The sequence below is a fragment of the Pleurodeles waltl genome, chromosome 9 (assembly GCF_031143425.1).
Source record: "Pleurodeles waltl isolate 20211129_DDA chromosome 9, aPleWal1.hap1.20221129, whole genome shotgun sequence".
Classification (NCBI taxonomy): domain Eukaryota; kingdom Metazoa; phylum Chordata; class Amphibia; order Caudata; family Salamandridae; genus Pleurodeles; species Pleurodeles waltl.
The window spans coordinates 981500788-981525735 of NC_090448.1; the positions used below are offsets into that span (position 1 = coordinate 981500788).

The 24948-nt window shown below is 46.0% G+C and overlaps 1 protein-coding gene across 5 annotated transcripts in view; it reads right to left on the minus strand.

Annotated features, from left to right (window-relative positions):
* The window catches only part of TTLL5 (tubulin tyrosine ligase like 5), an 899574-nt gene that overhangs the window by 179311 nt on the left and 695315 nt on the right, over nt 1–24948 (minus strand). For all 5 annotated transcript variants that reach the window (XM_069208446.1, XM_069208447.1, XM_069208448.1 and 2 more), the window contains one exon: nt 16645–16840. In XM_069208446.1, the coding sequence (XP_069064547.1) occupies nt 16645–16840 (196 nt within the window). The remainder of the gene's footprint in view (nt 1–16644; nt 16841–24948) is intronic.

Sequence of the window (24948 nt, forward strand, 5' to 3'; positions counted from 1 at the left end):
TGACATCAGAGCGCTCACAGCGCACCGACGTCATCAAGTATTGCTGAGGACGCGCTGGAAGCCATTTGCTTCCAGCAGGTCGAGGGAGAAGACACAAAGTAGGTGAGTCCTTCCCTTTTTGGAGGGTTTTGGGGGGTGTTGGGGGGAACAGACACAAGGGGAAAGGAAAGGGTTTTTCCTTTCTCCCTGTGCCTGTTTTCAGTGGATTCCTGCTCCACGATTGCGGGCGGGGCCCGCGATCGTGGAGCTGGAATCCCCACTAGGCACCAGGGATTTGTTTTTAGGCTTAGTTTTGGGAGGACCCCTTGGGCAAGGGTCGCTCCCATTGGGGGCTATTTTTTTCCTATTTCGGCCCCCCCTGGGGGCAGATTGGCCGATTTTCCGGCCGATCTGCCCCCGGGGGGACCGAAAACCACTAGACACCAGGGACTTTATTTTGGTTATGTTTTTTGGGAGCGAGCCCTTGGGCAAGGTTCGCTCCCATTGGGGGCTATTTTTTTTCCCTATTTCGGCCCCCCCTGAGGACGGATCGGCCGATTTTTCGGCCGATCTGCCCCCAGGGGGGGCCGAAAACCACTAGACACCAGGGAATTTATATTTGTTATGTTTTTTGGGCGCGACCCTCTGGGCAAGGGTCGCTCCCATTGGGGGCTATTTTTTTAATCCTATTTCAGCTCCCCCGGGGATCTGCAACCCAGGGGGGGGTCCAAAAACCATTAGACACCAGGGAATTTATTTTCTTTATGTTTTTGGGCAGCGACCCCTTAGGCAAGGGGAATAATTTCCCGGGGGGAATAATTTTTTATATGTTTTGGACCCCCTGGGGCTAGATCAGCCATGTTTTTGGCCGATATGGCCCCCGGGGGGGTTGAAACCCACTATGCGCCAGGGATTGTGTGGTGTGTGTGTTTTGTGTGTTTGGGGGCACCCCTTGGGCAAGGGTCGCCCCCCCAAAGGGGGGAAATTTCGTATTGGCCATCTCTGTCACCCTTGGGGGCAGAGGGGCCTATTTCTGTAGGCCCATCTGCCCCCAAGGAGGGCAGAAACCACCAATACGCCAGGAATTATTTTTTTCCCCCTTTTTTTGTTTTGGGCTGGGGGTGCCCCTTTTTGCCCCCTTTGGCAAGGGTTGCCCCCTAAAGGGGGCACAGAGCTGTTGGCCATTTCTGCCCCCCTTGGGGGCAGATCGGGCAATTTTTTTATGCCCATCTGCCCCCAAGGGGGGCAGAATCCACTTAGGCACCAGGGATCCTGTGTGTGTGTGTTTTGTGTGGGGAGGGGGATGGCACCTTTGGCAAGGGTCGCCCCCCAAAGGGGGCACATTAGTGATGGCCATTTCTGCCCACCTTGGAGGCAGATCAGATATTTTGTTTAGGCCCAGAAGGCACCAAGATGTCAGAGATTTTTTTTTTGTGGTTCTCTTTGTTTTTTTGTGTGCAGGAGGCACCCCCATTCGTCCCCCTTGGCAAGGGCCGCCCCCCAAACAGGGTACAGAGCTGTTGGCCATTTCTGCCCCACTTCGGGGCAGATCAGCCTATTTTTTCTTTTAGGCCCATCTGCCTCCTAGTGGGGCAGAAGCCACTTAAGCACCAGGGACAATTTCTAAGTTGTTTGTCAACTGGCGAAGTACTTGTATTTGTGATTATAACAGTTTATTTCTTCTTTTTGTTCTAGTTCAAAGCTTTTGCTTCCTTTGCTGTGGATCCTTGCGGTTTTGGCAGTAGTTGTCCTGCGGTTTGCGTAGTTGCATGTTTTAGGTAAGTGAAAGCAATTTACTCCAAAGGAGTATTGTTGACAAGCATGAATGACATGTTTGTATGTGGTGTACTAAATGCAGTATTGTGTGTGAAATTGTCCTTAGATTTGAGCACAATGATATTTGTGTTGTCATATGTCTTTATTTGCTTTTTTCTTTTTAGTGGGATATCATTGGTGATTGCTGTGTCTGTGCAGAGTAGTTGCTGGTGAGTAGCTTTTTCAGGCAAGTGAGTGGTATAGTTTTTTTAGTACATAACTCTTTGTGATAAAGCTACACTTTGTTTATTACTTATTTTAGTGCTAATTGTTGTTGGCAATCCATTTGTTGTTAGTGAGGATCATGGCTAGCCGCAGAGTGACCGCTCAGCAGGTTGTTGGCATGCTCTTTGAGTCGTCTTCAGACCATGATTATGAGACTGACTCTGCGTCTGAAGCAGAGGAGGAAGTGAGCGATTCTGGCAGTGAGTTTTCTGTCCGAGAGTGTTCTTCTGATGAGGAAGCTACTCTCAGTGCAGATGAAGGGCCTGTGTTAGAGGAGGACATTGATGTGCCAAGAGTGCAGCAGCCTGGGGCTGAAGGGTTTCCCATTAGAAGACCTGACACCTGGATTGCCCCAAACATGGAGCAGCCACAGTTACCTGCATTTACTGGTCTCCCAGGGTGTAGAGTCAATACGGAAAACATTTTGCCTCTCCATTTCTTTCACTTGTTTATGTACAATGTATTTTGGGAAGAGATTGTGGAGCAGACTAATTTGTATGCAGAGCAATATTTGAGGGACAACGCTGCCAGACTTAGGCCTCAGTCTCGAGCTACTCAGTGGGTTCCCACTTATCTGGAAGAGATGAAAAAGTTTTTAGGTTTGACTTTTTTGATGGGGTTGATCAGGAAGCCGTCACTGGCTTCTTATTGGTCTACTAGTCCCTTGATGGTAACGGCTATATTTCCTGCAACTATGACACGTAATCGCTATTTGCTTCTTCTTCGTATGCTGAATTTTGTAGACAATGCTTTAGCCTTGCCACGAGATCACCCTGATTGTGACTGTCTTTTTAAGATTAGGCCTGTCCTTGATCATTTTGTAGATCGGTTTTCAGAGGTCTATGTTCCAGGCAAAGAGTTAAGTGTGGACGAGTCTTTGGTCCTTTTCAAGGGGCGTTTAGTTTTTAAGCAGTACATTCCTAGTAAGAGGGCACGGTATGGGATTAAATTGTATATGCTGTCAGAAAGCAGTACAGGATATGTGTATAATTTCCGGGTCTACACTGGTAGGGATTCCAGTATTGACCCTCCTGGTTGTCCGTTTGGAGTTAGCGAAATAATTGTGTGGAACTTGGTAGACGACTGTTTAACAAAGGTCACCATTTGTACGTAGATAATTTCTACACTGGAGTGCAGTTGTTCAAGGAGTTGTTTAGAGTGTACACTGTTGCTTGTGGCACAATCCGTTCTAACTGGAAAGGCTATCCAAGGGAGCTTGTCTGTAAAAACCTTGAGAGGGGACAGTGCAGTGCTTTGCGGAATAATGAGCTGCTAGCTCTGACATTTTCAGACAGGAGGGATGTGTACATGCTATCTACCATCCATGAAGAGTGTACTTCCCCTGTGACTGTTTGGGGTCAGGTTGCGGAAGTGCGCAAACCTGCTTGCATTTTGGACTACAATAGGCACATGGGTGGTGTTGATAGAGTAGATAAGAGGTTGGAACGTTACACTGCTCTTCGTAAGTCTTACGTGTGGTATAAAAAGTTGGCCCTACATTTATTTCATTTGGCAACTTTTAATGCTTTTATTGTGTTCAAGGATTGTTCACCTGAGTCAATGATGACATTTGTTAAATTTCAGTAGTCAGTGATAGAAAGCCTTATTGTGGTGAAACAGGCAAGAGTTCCTAGAGTAGAAGTGATGGAGGATGTGGCTAGATTGAAAGATCAGTACTTTCCAGATCACATTCCTCCCACTCCCAAAAAAGACTTGCCCACGAAGAAATGTAGAGTATGTGCCCGGAGAGCAATCCCGAGGGAGAGCCGGATGTACTGCCCCGATTGCCCTTCAAAGCCTGGGCTGTGTGTGCTCGGCTGTTTTAGAAGTTACCACACCACGAAAAACCTTTGGGAAATACCGTGAGCGTAAACTGCCTATTTTATATTTTCATATGTTCAGTTTCACAGTTGGCATTACTGTCATGTATTTATTTAGAGCTTTTTTGTTTGTAGTTTTGTACTTATTTTATAATTAGTTAGTGGTTTCTTTGTTCTTTATAAAAATTTTAAAAAGTGATGGCGGTGTGCGTGGGGTGGTGCTTGGCTGGCGGTGTGCGTGGGGTGGCGCATGGCTGGCGGTGTGCGTGGGGAGGCGCTTGGCTGGCGGTGTGCGTGGGGAGGCACTTGGCTGGCGGTGTGCGTGGGGAGGCACTTGGCTGGCGGTGTGCGTGGGGTGCCGCTTGGCTGGCGGTGTGCGTGGGGTGCCGCTTGGCTGGCGGTGTGCGTGGGGTGCCGCTTGGCTGACGGTGTGCGTGGGGTGCCGCTTGGCTGGCGGTGTGCGTGGGGTGGCGCTTGGCTGGCGGTGTGCGCGGGGTGGCGCTTGGCTGGCGGTATGAGTGGGGTGGCGCTTGGCTGGCGGTATGAGTGGGGTGGCGCTTGGCTAGCGGTGCCAGTCAAACGCCAGTCCACACACTCATCAGCTGGTGTGATTGCTGTATCAGGCATGTGGGCGTATGAAAGTGATGGGCCCTTGACTGGCGCTGTCTGTTGATGCGAGTGTTGTAATGTGCTGGGCCCGTGGCTGGCGGCGTGAATGGTCTTGTGCATGTCATGTATGAAAGGTGTGTGAATGGACTGTAAAGCGGTTGGTGCCTTGCCGTGGCTTTACAGCTCACGAGCTGTGAGTCATTGGTTCAGTTTTTTGGCCTTTCAGTTATTAACAGTGCATTTCACTTTTGTGAAATCTCTAGTTAATAAAATTTGGTCTACTGAACCATCACTCACCCTCGTGCCAAATCCAACCAGTATGTGTGGTAAATATTAAAAAACCTGCTCCGCTGTAATCAGGCGTCGCAGCACACTTGTGACACGCTAGGTGTCTCAGGTGGGCCCCGATAATGAAGCATGCCACCAACTTGGTTGGTGGGTGAGGGGTCTTTTTCACATAACCTAAGTGCGTTTCTTTTCACAATTTTAGTGTTTGGCACATCACAGACATATGTAGACACATCAAAATGATTTATTACAAAACTACCTGTGTTTGGGGGGGGGGGGGAAGGGGGCACCTATGTTTTTGTTCCTGGGTGCGGCCTTCATCTAGGGAAACCCAGACATTTTTTAAAACTAGTCACCCCAAGGAGTCCAGGGAGGTGTGGCTTGCGTGGATCCCCCAACATTTTCTTACCCAGACTCCTCTGCAAACCTCAAAATTTGCTTAAAAAAGCATATTTTCCTGACTTTTCTTTGTACGATCACCGCTCCAGCACACAATTCCTACTCCCCAGCGTTCCCCTCAGTCTCCCAAGTAAAATGACACCTCACTTGTGTGGGTCCCCAAAGCAGAGTCAGCCTAAAGATGTATAAAAGAAGAATATGTGCTTATCAACTCGCTGTGCTATCCCCATAATCTCTACAAGTTTGTGGCCTTTTTCTGTTGCGGGCACCTGGCCCACCCACACAAGTGACCTATCATTTTTATCGGGAGACTTGGGGGAACGCTGGGTGGAAGGAAATTTGTGGCTCCTCTCAGATTCCAGAACTTTCTGCCACCGAAATGTGAGGAAAACGTGTTTTTTTTTACAAATTCGGAGGTTTGCAAAGGATTCTGGGTAACAGAAACTGGTCAGAGCCCCACAAGTCACCCCATATTGGATTCCCCTAGGTCTCTAGTTTTATAAAAAGCACAGGTTTGGTAGGTTTCCCTATGTGCCGGCTGAGCTAGAGGCCAAAATCTACAGGTAGGCACTTTGCAAAAAACACCTCTGTTTTCTGTAGAAAAATGTGATGTGTCCACGTTGTGTTTTGGGGGCATTTCTTGTCATGGGCGCTAGGCCTATCCACACAAGTGAGCTATCATTTTTATCGGGAGACTTGGGGGAACGCTGGGTGGAAGGAAATTTGTGGCTCCTCTCAGATTCCAGAACTTTCTGTCACCGAAATGTGGGGAAAAAGTGTGTTTTTAGCCAAATTTTGAGGTTTGCAAAGGATTCTGGGTAACAGAAATTGGTCAGAGCCCCACAAGTCACCCCATATTGGATTCCCCTAGGTCTCTAGTTTAAAAAAATGCACAGGTTTGGTAGGTTTCCCTAGGTGCCGGCTGAGCTAGAGGCCAAAATCTACAGGTAGGCACTTTGCAAAAAACACCTCTGTTTTCTGTAGAAAAATGTGATGTGTCCACATTGTGTTTTGGGGCATTTCCTGTCGCGGGAACTAGGCCTACCCACACAAGTGAGGTACCATTTTTATCGGGAGACTTGGGGGAAAATAGAATAGTAAAACAAGTGTTATTGCCCCTTGTCTTTCTCTACATTTTTTCCTTCCAAATATGAGAGTGTGTGTAAAAAAAGACGTCTATTTGAGAAATACCCTGTAATTCACATACTAGTATGGGCACCCCAGAATTCAGAGATGTGCAAATAACCACTGCTCCTCAACACCTTATCTTGTGCCCATTTTGGAAATACAAAGGCTTTCTTGATAGCTATTTTTCACTCTTTATATTTCAGCAAATGAATTGCTGTATACCCGGTATAGATTGAAAACCCACTGCAGGGTGCAGCTCATTTATTGGCTCTGGGTACCTAGGGTTCTTGATGAACCTACAAGCCCTATATATCCCCGCAACCAGAAGAGTCCAGCGGACCTAACAGTATATTGCTTTCACAAATCTGACATTGCAGGAAAAAGTTACAGAGTAAAACATAGAGAAAAATGGCTGTTTTTTTCACCTCAATTTCAATATTTTTTTATTTGAGTTGTTAGTTTCTGCAGGAAACCCTTGTAGAATCTACACAAATGACCCCTTGCTGAATTCAGATTTTTGTCTACTTTTCAGAAATGTTTAGGTTTCTGGGATCCAGCATTGGTTTCACGCCCATTCCGGTCACTGACAGGAAGGAGGCTGAAAGCACACAAAATCGTTAAAATGGGGTATGTCCCAGTAAAATGCCAAAATTGTGTTGAGAAATTGGGTTTTCTGATTCAAGTCTGCCTGTTCCTGAAAGCTTGAAAGCTGGTGATTTTAGCACCGCAAACCATTTGTTGATGCCATTTTCAGGGGAAAAAAACACAAGCCTTCTTCTGCAGCCCTTTTTCCCATATGTTTTTTAAAAAACGAAATTTTCACTGTATTTTGGCTAATTTCTTGGCCTCCTTCAGGGAAACCCACAAAGTCTGGGTACCTCTAGAATCCCTAGGATGTTGGAAAAAAAGGACGCAAATTTGGCGTGGGGAGCTTATGTGCACAAAAAGTTATGTGGGCCTAAGCGAGAACTATTCCAAATAGGCAAATAAAGGCCTGGCACAGGAGGGGGAAAAGGTCTGGCAGCGAAGGGGTTAATTAAACTCCTCAATTAGAGGTAAAAACCTTTCTGCAATCAAAGGAGAGAGCATAGAAAGTATACACTATTCCATGTAAAGAGAAGAAATGCAGTGAAAATACAGGGGCATTATTACCCAATAGGCTGCATCCAAATTCACATACCAGAACCCAAAAACTGGTACTGTGCCTTTAAGGCCCTGAGCACCTCCAGTATCCCACCATGCCTCAGAGGTGAGAGTGAGGTAACAGTTGGGTTACAGTTAAGTCAGTACTTTTTTACGGTGATAATATGAGTAGGTTAGAGAAAGTAAAACTGCTGTACCTCTAGAATAACGTCCTGGGAGGAGGGTGGGTTGTTTATGACTTTGATGAGGATACCCCTGGAAGAGAACTAGGATTTACAGGTAAGTAACTTATCATTCTCTTCCAGGGGATCCTTATCAATAGTCATGACCACTGAATAGATTAGCAAGCCCATCCCATACCCCTGTGGATGGAGAGCTAGAAGCACAAGCAGTTTACTTGTCTTAGTTAAATACATTTCTTAATGAAGCCTGACCCACTAGAGTGTCTGTCTTAGCATCTGAATCTAGACAGTAATGTCTTGTAAAAGTATGTACCGATCTCCACGTTGCAGCCTTGCAAATTTCGGAGATGGGCACGTTCCTGAGAAGGGCTGCCGTTGATGCCTTTCCCCTTGTGGAATGAGCTTTAGGCCTGGCAGTCAATTGTTTGTTAGCCAATTGGTACGCAATCAGAATACATGAGACCATCCACCTACAAATAGTCTGTTTTGAGGCCGCCCTGTCCGTTCTCATGTGGCCATAGTTTATGAATAATTGATCAGATTTTCTGATCTCTTTAGTCTTATTGAGATAAAACTTCAACACTCTTTTCAAGTCTAGGGAGTGCAAAGTTCTCTCTGCTGGTGTAGAAGGTTTGGGGAAGGATTTTGGAAGAGATATGGTCTGATTGATATGAAAGTCAGAAACCACCTTAGGTAAGAACCCAAGATGGGTCCGTAAAACCATCCTGTTACCATGAAACACTGTATAGGGTTCTTCTGAACAAAGAGCCTGAATTTCGCTGACTCTTTTGGCTGGATGAATCGCAACAAGAAAAGCTGTCTTCCATGTAAGATGTTGCAAAGAGGCTTTGTGTATGGGCTCAAATGGAGGGCCCATGAGTCTAGACAAGACCACGTTCGATTCCCACAGAGGGGAAGATGTATGAACCGGTGAAAACACTTTTCTCAAGCCCTCTAGGAAATCCTTAACCACTGGCATAGTAAAGAATGACATTTGTGAGGGCGATTTACGATAAGCAGTAATGGCAGACAAATGTACCTTAATGGAAGAAAACTGCAATCCTGACTTTGCAAGATGGAGGAGATAGGGTAGAATAACCTCCTCTTGAGCCAGAATAGGATTGAAGCCGTTCTGTACACGCCACATGTAGAACCTCTTCCACTTGAATGCCTAAGAGCACTGTGTTGAGGGTCTTTTGGACTCCTTTAGAATATTCAATGACCATACTGCAGGAATTCAGGAGCCATGCCGTCAAGCTGGTTGGGATGCAAAACTTTCCCCTCTAATTTGTGGAGAAGATCCGGACTGCACGACAGACTCCAGTGAGGCTTTTCTGATAACTGGAGGAGATCCATGTACCACCATTGACAGGGCCATTTTGGGGCTATTATTATCATCCTGGTTTTGGCCCTGTAGAATTTGTTGATCACTGTGGGAATTAGGGGAATGGGAGGAAAGGCATAGAGAAATGTCTCTGACAAGTCTATCAACAGGCATTCCCCCTCGTCCCTGGTTGGTAAAACCTGGATGCAAAGTCTCAGCATTTTTTGTTCTTTTCCTCAGCAAACAGGTCTAACTAGGGATATCCCCACAGTTGGAAAATGTCTGTTACAACGTAGTTGTGCAAGTCTGAAAAACCGCGGCTGAGGGCATCTGCTTGTGTTCTGTTCCCCTGGAAGGTGAACCGCTGTGATTGTCAGCCTTCTTACTAATAGCCAATGCCAAATGGTTTGTGACCCTCGAGATAGAGGGCGAGATCGAGTGCCCCCCTGTTTGTTCAAATAGTACATCGTGGTAGTGTTGTCTGTTTGGACTAAGATGGAGTTACCCTTGATGGAAGGGTGAAAAGACTTGAGGGCTAGATGCACCACTTTGAGTTCCAGCAGATTGATGTGATATTGCTGTTCTTTGTCTGACTGCAGTCCTTGTGCTTGTAGAGAGCCCATGTGGGCCTCCCAGCCTTGAAGCGATGCATCCGTTACCAGCGTCTGGGTAGGAATGCTCTGTTGAAAAGGAACCCCTACCAACAGATGTCGGTGAGTCCACCATTGTAGTGTGTTCTTTGCTATCGGTGAAAGAGTTATTTGTCTTCCCATTTGTCCGCAAACTGGCAGGAGGCAATGGAACCTTGGAGCGACGCTATTTGTCTGGCCGTTGGCCGTAGTGCGTGGAGTACACTTTGACATTTCTGTGCGATTGATAATAGTCTCTCCTCCGAAGGATACACTTTTTCAAGGTTTGTGTCCAGTCTTGCTCCCAAGTAGTGGAGCCTCTGGGTTGGAGTCCATATGGACTTCTGTAGATTTACTCGAAGACCTAGGGATTTGAAGATATACAGAGTGATTTTTAGGTGTTGCAAGGTTTGGACTGAAGTGCTGCCTTTCCGTAACCAATCGTCGAGGTATGGGTAAATAAAGATCTTTTTCTTTCTCAAGTGTGCTGCTATTGTTGCTACACATTTGGAAAATGTTCGAGGGGCTGATTTTAGCCCAAAGGGTGGTACCCTGTATTGGTAGTGTTGGGATGCAACTACAAAGCAAAGGAACTTGCGGTGTTTCACTGCCACTAGGATGTGAAAATATGCATCCGGTATATCTATGGAACACATCCAGGCCCCTTGACATAGTTGGGGAAAGATTTGGTGAAGGACAAGCATCCTGAATTTTTCTTTTCAAATGTGCTTGTTGAGATGTCTCAGATCCAAAATGGGTCTGAAAGCTTTGTCTGGACCTTTCTTCTATACCAGGAAATAGCCGGAGTACACCCCTTTTCCTCTTTGGGAAGGTGGAACTTTCTCGATAGCTCTTTTTTGTAGCAGAATGAAAACCTCTTCCTGCAGGAGAGGCTGGTGATGACAAACTGTTTTTGTTGGTTGCACCGGTGGAGGAGGTGACTTGAAAAGTAAAGAATACCCATTTGTGACAATATTTGGCACCCATTTGTCTTTTGTTATGGATCACCACTCGTTTATGTAATCTATAATACTTCCCCCCACTGGAGTGGGTGACAGGATTAGGGGGAGCAAGTCCTCATTGTTTCCCTGATGTTTTTATTGCAGACTGATTTTGCCTGCTGGAACCACATTCCCCTGTTGTTTTTCAGGACTGGTCGAAAGGTCTTCCTTGTCTTTGCTGTTGCCTTTTTGTCCATTGAGGGGTCTGAACCCTCTGCTGGTAGGGACGTCTATCATAGGGACTATTCCTTCTACGGTATTCCTTGCACCTTTCTGTCCCATGGCCTTAAGTGTATCTAGTTCTGATTTCACCTTGGCCATTTCCTCATCTGTGTGAGCCCCAAATAATGAATTTCCATTGAATGGGAGGTTCAAAATTAAATGTTGCGCCTCTTGTTAGAGACCTGTTAGGCGATGCGAAGATGAGTGTCTTACACATTTACCATGCGCATATCTGTGAGCAGCCAGATCTGAACCATCCGTCACTGCGCTGATTACCTGATTGGCTACTAGGCCTCCTTCTTGCAGGATCTCTTGAAAATCCTGCCTGTCTTCCCTAGGCAGTTTATCGACAAACCTGTTGAGAGAGTCCCACAGAGATTGGTCGTACCTTCCTAAAAGTGCTGATACACTAGAGACCTTCATAAAGGAAGCGGAGGTATGTGTGTTTATCTATGCTCCGGGGTCCCCGCACATGGGTGGGAAAATTCAGTGTTTATGACTATTGATGAGGATCCCCTGGAAGAGAACTAATGTTAGCATGCCGGGGCGGTGCCTCTATAGGTTCCGTGCACGTTACTTCCGACATGGAGAACGCTGACACTACCTACACACAGGGGTACAGCTTAAAAAGTCCAGAAACTGCCTGATGCCTGAAGATTATTCTAAGGTAAGGAACCTGCAGCTAGAAGTCTCTATCAGATTGAAGAGTAGAGAGAAGAAAACCTCTTTCTCAAACCCTTTTTTAAATGAAAAAGGATGGCAATGTACCTGCATAGTCTGCCGTCAAAAAGGACTTGTAAACAACATTGCTCATTTTAGGGAGCACATACGTCCAGTGCCAATCTTGCCCTGTCCGTGACAGTTGCTTGGAGTCTTTTTCATCGGAGACTTTGGAATCTACAGACTATGTATTCATAGTTTCTATTCTTCCACAGTGGAGGAGGAATGGTTGCTTCTTACTTCAATGGACATTCCCTTGAAGGAGAACTAGGATTACTGGTGAGCAACTTTTCCTTCTCTTTTAGGGGTTGTCCACTGATAATTATATGAACTGAATAGATGGCAAGCTCATCCCGCATCAGGAAATGGAAGGAATAAAACATATTTCGATAGACGCAAAATGAGCCCTCAAAGAAGCTTGCGTTTCTTGGGCATCAGCTCTGGAATTTGAATCAAATAAATAAATAAATACACAAATCCAAGATTTGTAAAGTGCAGCAATTTAACCGTGTGGGACTCAAGGCACTGAATTGCAGGCATGAGAAGATTAGGCAATTTGCCAAGAATCACAGGATGTTGGGCAGACACAGAGACTCAAACCTGGTTTTCCTAGCTCTGTAGTATGCAGCTCAGGCTGTTACGCCACACCCTATACCTACAGTGTCTTTTCAATGTACAGACTGAGTGCCAAGTAGCCACCTTACAAATCTCTGTTTTAGGGATATACCTTAAAGTTAGTTGCAGCTTTAACTCTAGTAGAATGAGACTTGGTTTTCCCGGGCAAGGATATATTAACTTTCTGGTAGCAGACAACAATCCAAGAGAGAATCAATTTTCAAATGGATTGCTCAGAAGTGTACAAGCTCAGTCTGTGTCTTTTTCCTACCACAAGAAATGCTGTTTACAAATAAAGATGACATTTTCCATTAGAACAAATGTGTCAGGAAACAGGAAATAAAAACTGCTGACTTCCAAAGAAGTTGAGATAAACACTTTAAACAAAGCTTTGGAAAGCTTTTTTTGTTTTTCAAAAAGCAGAAAAAGACAGATCAATGTTCCAAGATGCTATTGCCATGAGCTGGTAAAAACTGGAGTAACTGTGTAGGGAGCTGGGTTCTAGTTGCAATACCCCCCAACACACTCACACTTTTTGCCCGTTTTTTAGATGCAACTTCGACTGGAATGCACTGGGTTCTTCCTAAACAGATCCCCTGTGCCAGTGTTCCTTCCCTAAAACAAGACACCTGGTCACTTGATCCCCAAGTGACCAGGCCCTTCATCCAACTGTAAGTCTCTAGTAAATGGTACCCCTGGTACATAGGGCATGGGTAGTGAAGATGGCCTCATAGAGCTGCAGCTCAACTCTTACCATCCCTGAGAGACCCAGCACCAACCTTATGCAGACTGCCATTGCAGGCTGCGTGACAAGGTGCTTCAAAATTGAAAACACGACATGGCACACACTTGAGTGCCATGTCCCCTGAAACACTGCCTGTAATATCTGTAGGTCACACCTACAGCAGGCCTTCAGTCCTAAGGCAGGGTGCATCATATTACAAGTGAGAGCATATATGAATGAGCAAATATGCCCCTACTATGTCTTTGTCGATTCATAAACATAGTAAGTGTACAGGGAAGCCATTTTAAATACATGTGCTGGACACTGGTCACTACGAGTCCCCCGACTAAATAATGGCTTCTCTGAACCTAGGGATGTTTGGTATCAAACATCTTGTATTAATCAACCCTCACTGAATCCAGTGATGGATTCATTAATACGTGCACTCTGAGGGCACCTTAGAGGTGTCCTCTGAAAAACCCACCAACTGCTGGTGAGCTCACTGACCGGTTATGACCAGTCTCCCACCAACAGACAAGAATCTGACCTCCCAGGGGGAGAGTCTCCACTCTCGAGAGGTCAGAAGCAAAAGCCTGTCCAGACTGGGGTGTTACCCACCTTCTTCCCACAGGATGACCTGCATTCCAAGGCAGGAGCTTCAAAGAAGCTCACTGCCTCTGGTATGCAGATCTCAGAGGAAGATGCCACCCCCGCCCAAGGGCCCATCTGGCACCTGGACATGTGGGAAAATTAGCTATGCATGAGGCGTGTCACACTTCCAAACTGGGAACACCCCTAAGGTGGCCAGCCTGAAATGAAATCTCACACTCCCCACAGAAAGTGGTCATCTAGGGTGCAGTGACCCCAGTAGCACATTGGCTACTACCCTTCACTCCCCTTAATGCCCCCTAAATTGAGTATATAGGGGACCACCTAATACCAGATCCTCAGATCTTCGCTGGACACAGAAGGAGAAGTGGACGAGAAGCCTGCTGAAGCCAAGAACCGAGAAGCACGACTGACTTGGCGCTACACTTGCCAGCCTGCCTGCCGCACCCGACCCTCAAGGAGCAATTGACCTGTCCCTGCACTGCAGCCGCCAATAAAAGGAGAAAGCTGACAGTGCTTTGTCAATCAGGTAGTAGAGTAGAGGAGCTGCTCCCCTGCATCTTCAGGCTCCGAAGAAAGAACTGGGAGGACTGGGGCTGCCAAAGACCCAACACTGGACATCACCACTACACCGAGCCGCCTAGCCCATGTTGAAGTGGGCCAAGGGTGTCAGCGTGGTCCCCAGGCCCTCCAGAAGAGAAGCCCACACTGTGCTCAGCCACTGTGGACTTCACAATGACGTCTGCAGACTATATCTGCAGCCCCCCCTGCAACTGCGAGTGGCCAAGAGGCAAAACCTGATGCCCTAGCACACCTCTGCAACTGTCCGCCCCGGACCCAGAAGAGGAGATTAAAGGGTGTCCCCACATCTCCCTACCTCGTGAGACCTAGGCCCACTTGCAGGCTGGGTTGGACTGGATCCCCAGTCCACACCTGCAGTGTGTTTCTGTGGGCCCATCTGTAACGCGAGGGACTTCAGTGCTGGACCTGACGCCAGAAAACACCCCTGCACCCGCACCCTACAGCCCGGGAGAAGGGGGCTGACGGTTTCCCCATGTGCCCGAGGACTTCAAGAGTCAAGCCCCTGTGGGTTCCCCTGGAATGTCCTTCCATTCCATCCCTGCCGATCCCCATAGACTTGAATAAGACACCTAACACTGTAACACATCTCTGCACCTGGACGCACCAGAGTTCCCCGAGGTGACCTATTGATGTTGTCTTGGACCATGCCCCAAAACCCCCTTACGTCCAGGAGATTGGTCCCGTAAGTCGTTGTACTCTACCTGGATTGCTGTCTTTGTTTTCCTCCATAGGATTGTATTGCAGCTTCCTGGAAATGCATTAAGTGTCGACTTTTGAAAACTATAGAAATTCATCACTCAGAAAGTACTCACGTGATTCCGGTGAACTTGGTACCTAAATTTATATAACAATATGTGTTATTTTTATCAATTGGTATCGGATTTCCTTATTTAATGTGTGTCTCACTTACTGCACGAGTGTGCCTTACATGCTTAGCACTACCCTCTGATATGCCTAACTGCTCGACCACACCACCCAAAAAGAGAGCACTTGGGATGTAATTTGTGCCTCTGTGATACCTCTGGGGATTGCTTGGACTCTTTGCACAGTGTACCTCAATTTGGTCCACTATATAAAGAGCCATCTTCCTATAAACTGTCACTGACCGGGCATAGTGGGATACTGGAGGTATGTGCTCCCTAAAAGGAGGGGTGACTTTTTCCAGTGTCTTTAGGCTTCAGCCTATCACCCTACAATGCCATCCTCTGCTCTCACTTTTCTTTAAAAAAAGGTTTGTGAAAGAATTTATTGCCACATTATTCCGTGTCCTTTCAAAATGTGAATTGGCCACTATTTTTTTTTTTTAAAGAAAATTAATCTAAAGTTGACCAATACATGCTTTAATTAACTGATAAAAGTGTTCTATCTGTAAAATTAACAAATTGGCTATTCTAGAGAAAAGTGTTTATTTTTATTTTTAAAAGTGCTCTGTGATCCCGCATGAGGGTGGTACTATTAAATGTTTATGCTTACCTAATGGAGTTCCCCCAACGGAGAATTATAATTAGGTAGTAAACGCTCTTGTCAGGAAAGCTCACAGTACCACTGCCCCTCACTACTGTCCATTGTTTCATTACAAATTTATTCAAGACAAGTAAATAAAACTGAAACATTCTAATTCCAATTACTGCTCATTATTAGCAGCGCTCTCAAGAAAACAGCTTTTTTAAGCTAACTACCACAAAGCAGACCCCTCAAGGATATCAACATTTTCACAAAAGTGCCTGCACAAATTGTCATTCTATCGCAAAGTGAGGCTGATCCCACTTTTATTGCATCTGCGCTGAAACAATACAAGGAGGGTGAGCAACAGGCTAGCTGGCGGCAGATGTGTTTAGTTCCTCAGTAGCCTACCTGTTAATCCCTTGAACATGCATAGGACCCTTCTCCTGCGCTGACAGGCTGCACCCAGCTCTCTATCTTGCTACCTGTCCCCCCACAGGCACCCTTCCTCCCCACTGCCTTTTGTTTTGTTCGTCTTGCTCCACCTTGAATATTTTTTCCGGCTTTGTGTATCACAAAGTTGACCGTATTGGAGCACCTTACATGAGCACTAGTTACATTATCAAGGTCACTTTTTTTTTTTAAATCACAGACTAGAACCTAAAGTCAGCTTCTCTGGTTGTAATGCCACGTCCATCCCCTCCTATGCCTCCCCTCTCCCATGGGCATTAAAATACAATAGGGTAACATGTAATATGGTTTATTTTGCCATCTCTGGGTTCTAGCGACATTTTCAAACAACTCGAACTTTGGAATCCTTGATGGCAATATTGGACCATATCGCAGTTACTCCTTACGTACCACATGTAGGCAGGCAGGTACGTGGTTAGATAGAAAGATAGATAGATAGACAGACAGAGAGACAGAGAAAGCTAGTTATAGTAGCTGGATAATTCCCTTTTCCCTCGTTTGACATACGTCACTCATGTCACTATCACAGTGATTTTTTTTCAGAGTGTGGCTAACCGGTTGGTGGCTGTTTTTGGTGGCACCTAATGAGGGCATAAAATACACAGTCTTGTAATAAAGTGATACAATGAACACAAAATAAGGCCTGTTGAAGGCTACACGGGTGGTTAAGCCCTTGTTAGTTCCCTTGGTGCTAGCAGTCTTGAACATCAGCTTACCTGATGCCGGGTTCGGCTTTGCTCCGAGAATTGCCGCGCCTGAAGCCGCTGCAGCTCGAGCTGTTGCACGGCGTACTGGAGCTGATAGCTACTCGGTGTAGGTTGATACTTGTGCTGTGGATTGACTCCTGTCACCATACTGTATGCGCTCATCCCCATATCTCCATCTCCTGGCCATAGCTCATTGTCCGCACCCCTGTACAGATGAATAAGAAAAGTGATAAAGTGATCTCTCTAGATCATGGCAAAGAAGAAAAATCGACAGATCTACCAATAACTGCTCAAAATAAAGCAAGAAAGTAAGGAAAAGGAAGCACAAAATAGAACAAAGAGGGTGTAAGAGGGAGAGTGAATGCAAAGAGGTGGAGGGACACTGAGCAGAGGGAAATGGAGAAGGAACATGAAGGGCTCAGCCTAACTTCTCATTTTAAAGAATCTACGACTGTAGTTTTTACATTTAGAATGAGTAACTCAAAAGTTCTCAGTTGAGTGGAAGATAAGTGGGCTATTGGCCTGATTTTTTTTTTAAACTACTTTAAAGGAGGCGATGAATTGCCAGACTAAGATGGGGGTTCCAACTCTACAGATGACTTTTAGTTTGGAATGGGCAGAAGATGTATGTGGACAAGTAGTGCCCCATTCAGTACTTCCACAGTGTGTCTTAACTGCACCAAAAGAAGCAAGAGCCTTTATTTACTTCGTCCACGATGCAAGCAAATTCCTTTGAATGCCTCCAGCTGGGTAGAGGTAAGAGCTTCCCCTCTGCCTGTTGCCTCAACAATAATAAAAGTGGAAGCTCTGCTTTATTTAGAAATTAGAAAGGCAGTCCTGTATCTGCTCTGCTGAATGTTCCTAGTGACATGGCAGAAGTCCTGTTTGAGGTCCGAAGGAAACACTTTTTAAATATATTCAGGAATATTGCATCTGATTCTCAACTTATGAACTTAAGAGTAGGGGTGTGTAAAGTCAGACACCTAGCAACAACAGGGTAGTTTCGGAGCCCTTCCACATACTGCCCCCTTTTAGGAATACCTTGAGATTTAGCTACCGGGACAGTTCCCTGTGAGGCAAACACACGTTCTTTTCAAGGTTTCTCTGCCACTCCTCCGCCCCGCATACTCGTATTATAGTACACAAAAAACACCACCTAGCACCAGAGCAGTTCCCTGTGCACTGGTCCACTGCCTGGTAGATGCGTTTGTGGGTCCCATTCACTAATGTTAGTATGTATGCATGCATATTTGTATGTTGTACTTGTAGAAGAACTAGGTCTACACACTGGGCCAAAGGGCAGCGGGGAGCTGTACAGGGTCAAAGGCAAGCATAAAGTGAATGAGTGATACTAGTGGTAGATGGTTATTGGATTGTTACTACAATGTGATGCAGTGTTGTTTAAAGAGAAGTGACTTCAACTATTTCCCAAATTGGAGTAGCGCTGGGGTGGTCCTCATGGATACCAGAATTTTGCTCTAGATCCCAAGTGCAAAGATGGAAAAGGTCTACTGTCTTGTTTTTTTCAGTTCTTAGTCTCCAGTCTGATTATGGCTTGGCTGCAGGCAATCCAAAGCCAATAGAGATGGTAAGCAGGTTCGCAAGATAAGCCAGGATGCTAGTCACGATGGCTCTGTACATGACGTAGCTGGTTATGAAGATGATGTAGCACAGGAAGGGGAGCCAACGCAGGTCCATTACGATGAGGACGATGTGATCATTTTTCTGCCGAGCCTAAATGATACGTAGTATACGGTGTGTAGGATGCCCTTATGGGGTATAAATGTGGAGTCCAGAAGACCACAGAATGGCGTTAACACCACCCAGGTGCAAGTGTATGAGGGGCCTGAACAGCAATTCTGAAGTCTCTTTCTAGAAGAAAACGTTTTACTTTTCTTAGAAAGGAAAAATGCTCCCAAGCTGTCTGTGTGTTTTTTGGCAATGTGTTCCTTGACCGTGCAGTTTCTGTCCAAGGTAAATCCAAGTGACTTGGCATTTGATCAAGGTTTATGTCATTGAGCCAAGTTTGCACTATTTCTTGCTTGTTGTTTTTGGCAAAAAGCAGGAATTCTGTCATGGTTGAACTGAGCTTCAGTTAGGCGGCGGACATCCAGATTTGAATGAGGCGCATTTAGAGTTTGAGCTATGGGATGGCTGCAGTAGAGGAGACTTTCAGATAAATTTGTGTATCGTCATCATACTGGTGAACCTTGATGTGGTTATCTGTGAGTAGAAGTCCCAGGGTCTCCGTGTAAGGGGTGAAGTTGATAGCAAACGGTATGGAACCCGGGGTTCCTCGCAGGTGATGAAAAAGTTACTTGCCTTTGGTAATGCCTTATCTGTAAGAAGCTCTTATCTAGTATTATCCCCAGGCATCAGTCTGGATCCTAATTTTTTTTTATGAACAGTACTCTTGCATGTCTGTAGGTGGTATAATGTGGGCCTGCGTGATGTCGTCTGCACCAGAAGTGACGTGTGCGGTGCCTATATAGACGCCAAACCAGCACGCTGATGTTGGTTTCTCTCCATGACTTTCCATGCCAGGAGCACAGAACACACGAAGAAGACTGACCACTGATGTGGAAAAGTAGGGCCCTGAAAGGGAAACCACCCTATCCCTAGAAATCTGTTTGGAAAGCATGGAGGATGGGTGGGTCGTTAAGGAATCTGCAACTAGATAGAGCTTCTACCAAATAAGGCGTTACCGAAGGGACGCAATTTGTTTATCTGATAGAGACTTCAAGCTACAGATTCCTTGCCTTAGACTAGATACCCAAGCAATAACTCCCTGTAGGTGGGTCACACTAAAATGTCCTGCAACACCAAACTGGCAAAGTGCCCATCTCTACAGATCCGACTGTCCAGGCAATAGTGCTTGGTAAAAGTGTGCGGAGATGCCCACGTTGCTGCCTGGCAGATGTCCCGAGCCATAACTCTGCGTGCTAACGCAGTGGTCACTGCCATGGCTCTTGGCTCCGAGCACTTAAACCCTCAGGGGGTTGCTGCTTGGCCAATGAATAGCAGATTCTGATACAGAATACATTCCACTGGGAGATAGTGTGTTTCTGTCCTGCCTTCCATTTATGGGCTCCAACACACCCCAAGAAGAGTTGTTTACCCAGCCACAGCTCTTTAGTGTGGTCAAGGTACAACAACAACAGAGCTCTTTTTGGGTCAAGTAGGTGGAGTCGTACCTCTTCTTTACAGGGATAAGGCAGAGCATCAAAGGAAGGCAGTGATGGACTGGCCTACATGAAAGAAATTGACCACCTTTGGTAGGAAGAAAGCTCTACTGTGAAGGACCAGCTTGCCTGGGAAGATGTTGAGGTATGGGGGCTTAGATGATAAAGTCTGGTGCTCATTGACCCTTCAGGCAGATGTTATGGCCATCAGAAAGGCCGCCTTGATAGTTAGAAGCCTGAGAGAACAGTTGTGAAGCAGCTCAAAAGGAGCCCACATCAGGAAAGTCAGAACTAACTTTAGGTCCCACTGAGGCATAATGAAGGAGGGAACAAATGTTGAAGGCCTTTCAAAAACCTACGTAGAATAGGGGACTTGAAAAGGGATGGCTGATAAAGCAACAGCCGAATGCTGAGATGGCAGAAAAATAACCTTTTAAGGTGCTCAAAGCAGAGTCCTGCTGTGCAAGCAGGAAAATAAAGAGAATGACCTGAGAAAGAGGGTTAAGTGCAGGGATGCCTGGCTACCAAGATGACATTACAGACTTCGGGCGGAAGGTCAAAAGTTATCAAATGTCGCTGCTCTCCTCACAAGAAGACAAAGAGTTGACAGGTTTGGGTAGAGAGTACTCCCCTGAGGCAGTAATAAAAGATCCTCCTGAAGTGACAGCATGATTGGAGGACCAATGGCCATGCTCAAAAGCTTGAGACACCAAACTCTTTGGGCCCAGTCTGGAGCCACAAAGATGACATGGACTCGGTGTTTCCTGATCTTCATGAGAACTCTGGGCAAGAGTACGATTGGCAGAAAGTCGTACAGGAGGCCAGAGTTCCACTCGAGATGAAAACTTCTCCGGGCGATAGCCGCCTTGGAAATTCCATCGTGCATAAGTGGTGATATTGCACGTTCCCACCAGTGGCAAAGATATCTAACCAAGGCTCTCTCAACTGTTGAAGAAGATATCTGGATGGAGACGCAATTTGTGATCTGCAAGGCAACTTTGGCTGAGTTTGTCCATCCTGGCGTTCAGAAGGCCTGCCAGATATTGAACCACCAAGAAAAAGCTAAGATGTTCCAGCCATGTCCGGAGATGCAAGACCTCTAGACAAAAGGTCCACGAACACACCCCGCCTTGCAGTACCACACTGCGGTGGTGTTGTCAATGAACACCTGCACTAGCCTTCCCTTGATGGAAGGTAGAAAGACAAGTTGATGTGGAGCCCACATTCAGCCGGAGACCAGAGGCCTCTGATCTCCACCTCTCTCAGATGGCCACTCTAGTCCAGGAGTGATGCATCTGTCACTACGGGCAGATCTGGTTGGGGAAGTGAGAGGGGTCTGCCGCTGACCCTTGTTGTGATTTGTTAACCACCACTGCAGATCTTTTGCAGTACCCTTCGAGGTCTGGATCACGTTGGAGAGAGTCCACTGATGCTGCGCCCACTGAAACTTCGGATCCAACTACAAAGCCCACATATGCCAGGGGGCATTTGTCACAAGCAGAATGCAGGAGGCCACGAGGCCCAGGAGCCTCAGAGTCAGGCTCACCGAAACCCCGGATAGAGGCTTAAACATATGTATCATAGACTAAATATCCTGGACTCGCTGTTTGGGAGTATAAGTCTGAAAATACACTGTGTCTAGAAGAACAAGTTACTTACCTTCAGTAATGCTTTTTCTGGTGGATACAGTATCTACCTGTGGATTCCTCACCTTTTGAATATCCCAAAGCGTCAGCATTCCATGGAAACTTTTATTCATAGCTCTACCACGTTAACAATGGTGTCACAATTTACATGGTTCTGCACGTGACTTCACATGAGGTCATCAGAGGCATAACAGGCCCTTGTCAGTGTTCTGATGTCAGTTTCTACCCACTTTTTTCATGCCTTTGAGGCGAATGGGTGAAACCAACATCACAAATGCAACAACATATCGCAAGCTACATATATACACCAATAATGTGCACATTAAATAAAAAATACATACATAATATACAAACAGATTTCTTTCTGACTTATTCAGACAAACAATGAGGAGGTGGATGAGTCAGTGAGCAATACACAACTAGATACTGTATCCACCAGAAAAAGCATTACAGAAGGTAAGTAACTTGTTCTTCTAATGGATACATCTATCTTTGGATTCCTCACCTTTTGAACAGAATCCAAAAGCAGTCCCACACTCGGAGGTGGGTGCTTATCTGCACATACTACAAAATCTTGTAAAACAGAACAGGCAAAATGACTGTCCCTCCTCACCTCAGAGTCTAAGCAATAGTGCTTCACATAAGTGTGGAGGTAGGCCCAATTTGCCGCTTTACAGATGTCAACTACAAGGACACCTCTAGCTAAACCAGAAGTAGAAGACTTAGCTCTAGTGGAATGAGCATGAATACCTTCTGGGGGTTCTTTGTGAGCCATGGCGTAGCAGATTTTAATGCAAAGAATGAACCATCTTGACAAAGTACTTTTGAGGATCACCTTTCCTCTGATCTTGTCAACCTAGCCAACAAAAAGCTTGAACAGCTGGCAGCCATTTTCAGGTCCAAACAATTAAGCCTTTCCTCTACTTTAGATGGATGTGGAGGAGGGTAGAAAGTAGGAAGGGTGACAAACTGGCCCAAGTGGAAGGGGGATAACCACCTTCTGCAGGAAAGCAGCCCTGGTTCTTAACACCAACTTGTCTGCGTAGCAAGCCGTGAAGGGAGGCTTAATACTAAGGGCCTTCAACTCACTAACGCTTTTAGCAGACATTATACCAACCATGAAAACTGTCTTAAAAGTGAGCAATCTTAAAGGACATCTATGCAACGGTTCAAATGGAGAATACATAAGATAAGTAAGAATGAAATTAAGATCCCTCTAAGGCATAATGAAATCAGTGGGGCGATACTTGTTAGTAAGTCCCATAATAAACCTTAACATTATAGAGGACTTAAACAGAGACGGTTGATCGGGCAAACAAAGAGGTGCCAAAAGGGGAGACAAGTAGCACTTAACTGTTGCAACCGCAAAGCCCTGCTGTGCCAAGGAAAGCACAAAAAACAAAATATCAAACAAATAGGCCCTTAAAGGATCTAAAGAATTTTTCTCACACCACTTTACAAACCAAGCCCATCTTTTGGCATAAATGGACTTGGTGGAGTGTCGCCTGGTCAAATAAAATAACATCCACCACATCAGCTGGAAGAGAAAAAGAACTCAGGTTACCCCATTTAATCTCTGAGCATGTAGGTGTAGTTGGGGGTGTAGAACCTGTGACTGCGAGAGGAGATCTTCCCTATGATCAAGGGTGTGAAAGGAAATGGATAAAGCAGCTTGGAGCCCCAGTCCAACTGAAACACGCCCCTGCATCGGATACTGGCGGCTGCAGAATGACGGGCAGTGTGTGTTCTCCTGAGTGGCAAAAAGGTCTATCTAAGGCATCCCTCATAGCCAGAAGATGTGAAGTACCACTTCTGGATGGAGACTCCACTCGTGATCGGCTGAAAAATGTCGACAGACTGTCTGCACGCATGTTCAGGACTCCTCCAAGTGTTTTGCGATGCTACAAATCTGATGACCCTGAGCCTAGGGCTAGAGTAGTAGAGCTTCTCTGCAGAGAAGATACAACCCCTCTCTCCTCCCTGTTTGTTGGTATATCAACATTGAAGTAGTATTGCCTGTTAATATCTGCACACTGACCCCAAATAGAAGGGATGAAGGCCTTGAGAGCCAGATGTGTTGCTCGCAATTACAGCAGATTGCTATGAAACAACCTTTCTTCTGGAGGCTAGAGTCCTTTGATCTCCAGATCCACCAGATGAGCTGCAGACCCAAAAGGGGAGGCATCTGTGATCACTGTGGCCACCGGAGGTGGAGGGCAAAACAGCTTACCTTGAGACAGATTGCAGGACACACCCCACCATTGAAGATCCGCTGCATTTTATCTGGAGATACTGACCGACTCCTTGCAAACCCTATTGTATTGAAATCACTGCCTGCTGAGGCACCACTGGAGGGCCCTCATGGGCCAGCATGCATGGGTGACCAACAGAATGCAGAAGGCTATCAGACCTTGCAGGAGCAAGCCCTTCAGGACTGCAAACATTTTGCTCCATTCTGAAACATCAGAATCATAGCCTAAATGTCCAAAATCCTCTGAGGAGGAGGGTAGACATGATTAACCGCAGTGTCCAGTACTGCCCCTATGAACAGGGTGCGCTGAGAGGGCTCTAAGTGAGATTTAGGCCCGATGATGGAAAAGCCCAGGTTGTACAACTGAGTTGTCAAATGCCAGTGACACAGCACCAACTCTGGAGATTTGGCTTTGGGCCGCAAATTGTCCAGGAAAAGGAATACCAATATTCCCCACCTTCTGAGATGTGCTGTGACCACTGCCATCACCTTTGTGAAGACTCAAGGTACGTAAGTAAGACCAAATGGAAGAACTGCAAACTGCTAATGTTGAGATTCCACTGTGAAGCAGAGATACTTCCTGTGCGAATGGTGATGTGACAATACATATCTTGCAAATCGATTGATACCATCCAGTCTTCCTTGTCAAGCGTAAAAAGCACCTGTGGCAGGGTCAGCATTTTGTATTTTTTCCCCTTGAGGAAACAATTCAGAAACCTGAGGTCTAGGTTCGGACACAAACGGCCTTCCTTTTTGGGAATCAGGAAGTACTGGGGTTAGCATCCCTGACCCCTCTCCTGCTCTGGAGCCAACTTTACTGTGCTTTTTTGAAGTAGGGTTTGAACTTTCTGCTGCAGGATTAGAGATACTTCCTGTGTGAATGGTGATGTGAAAATACATATCTTGCAAATCAATTGATACCATTCAGTCTTCCTTGTCAAGCATAAAAAGCACCTGTGGCAGGGTCAGCATTATGCATTTTTCCTGCTTGAGGAAAAAATTAAGAAAGCTGAGGTCTAGGTTCGGATGCAAACAGCCTTTCTTTTTGGGGAATCAGGAAGTACTGGGGTTAGCGTCCTTGACCCCTCTCCTGCTCTGGAGCCAACTTTACTGCACTCTTTTGAAGTATGGTTTGAACTTTGTGCTGCAGGAGCAGACAATGCTCCTCGGAACAAAGCCTTTGTTGAGGAGGAAATGTTGCGAGAGGTATCTAAAAGGGTAGGGCGTACCCATT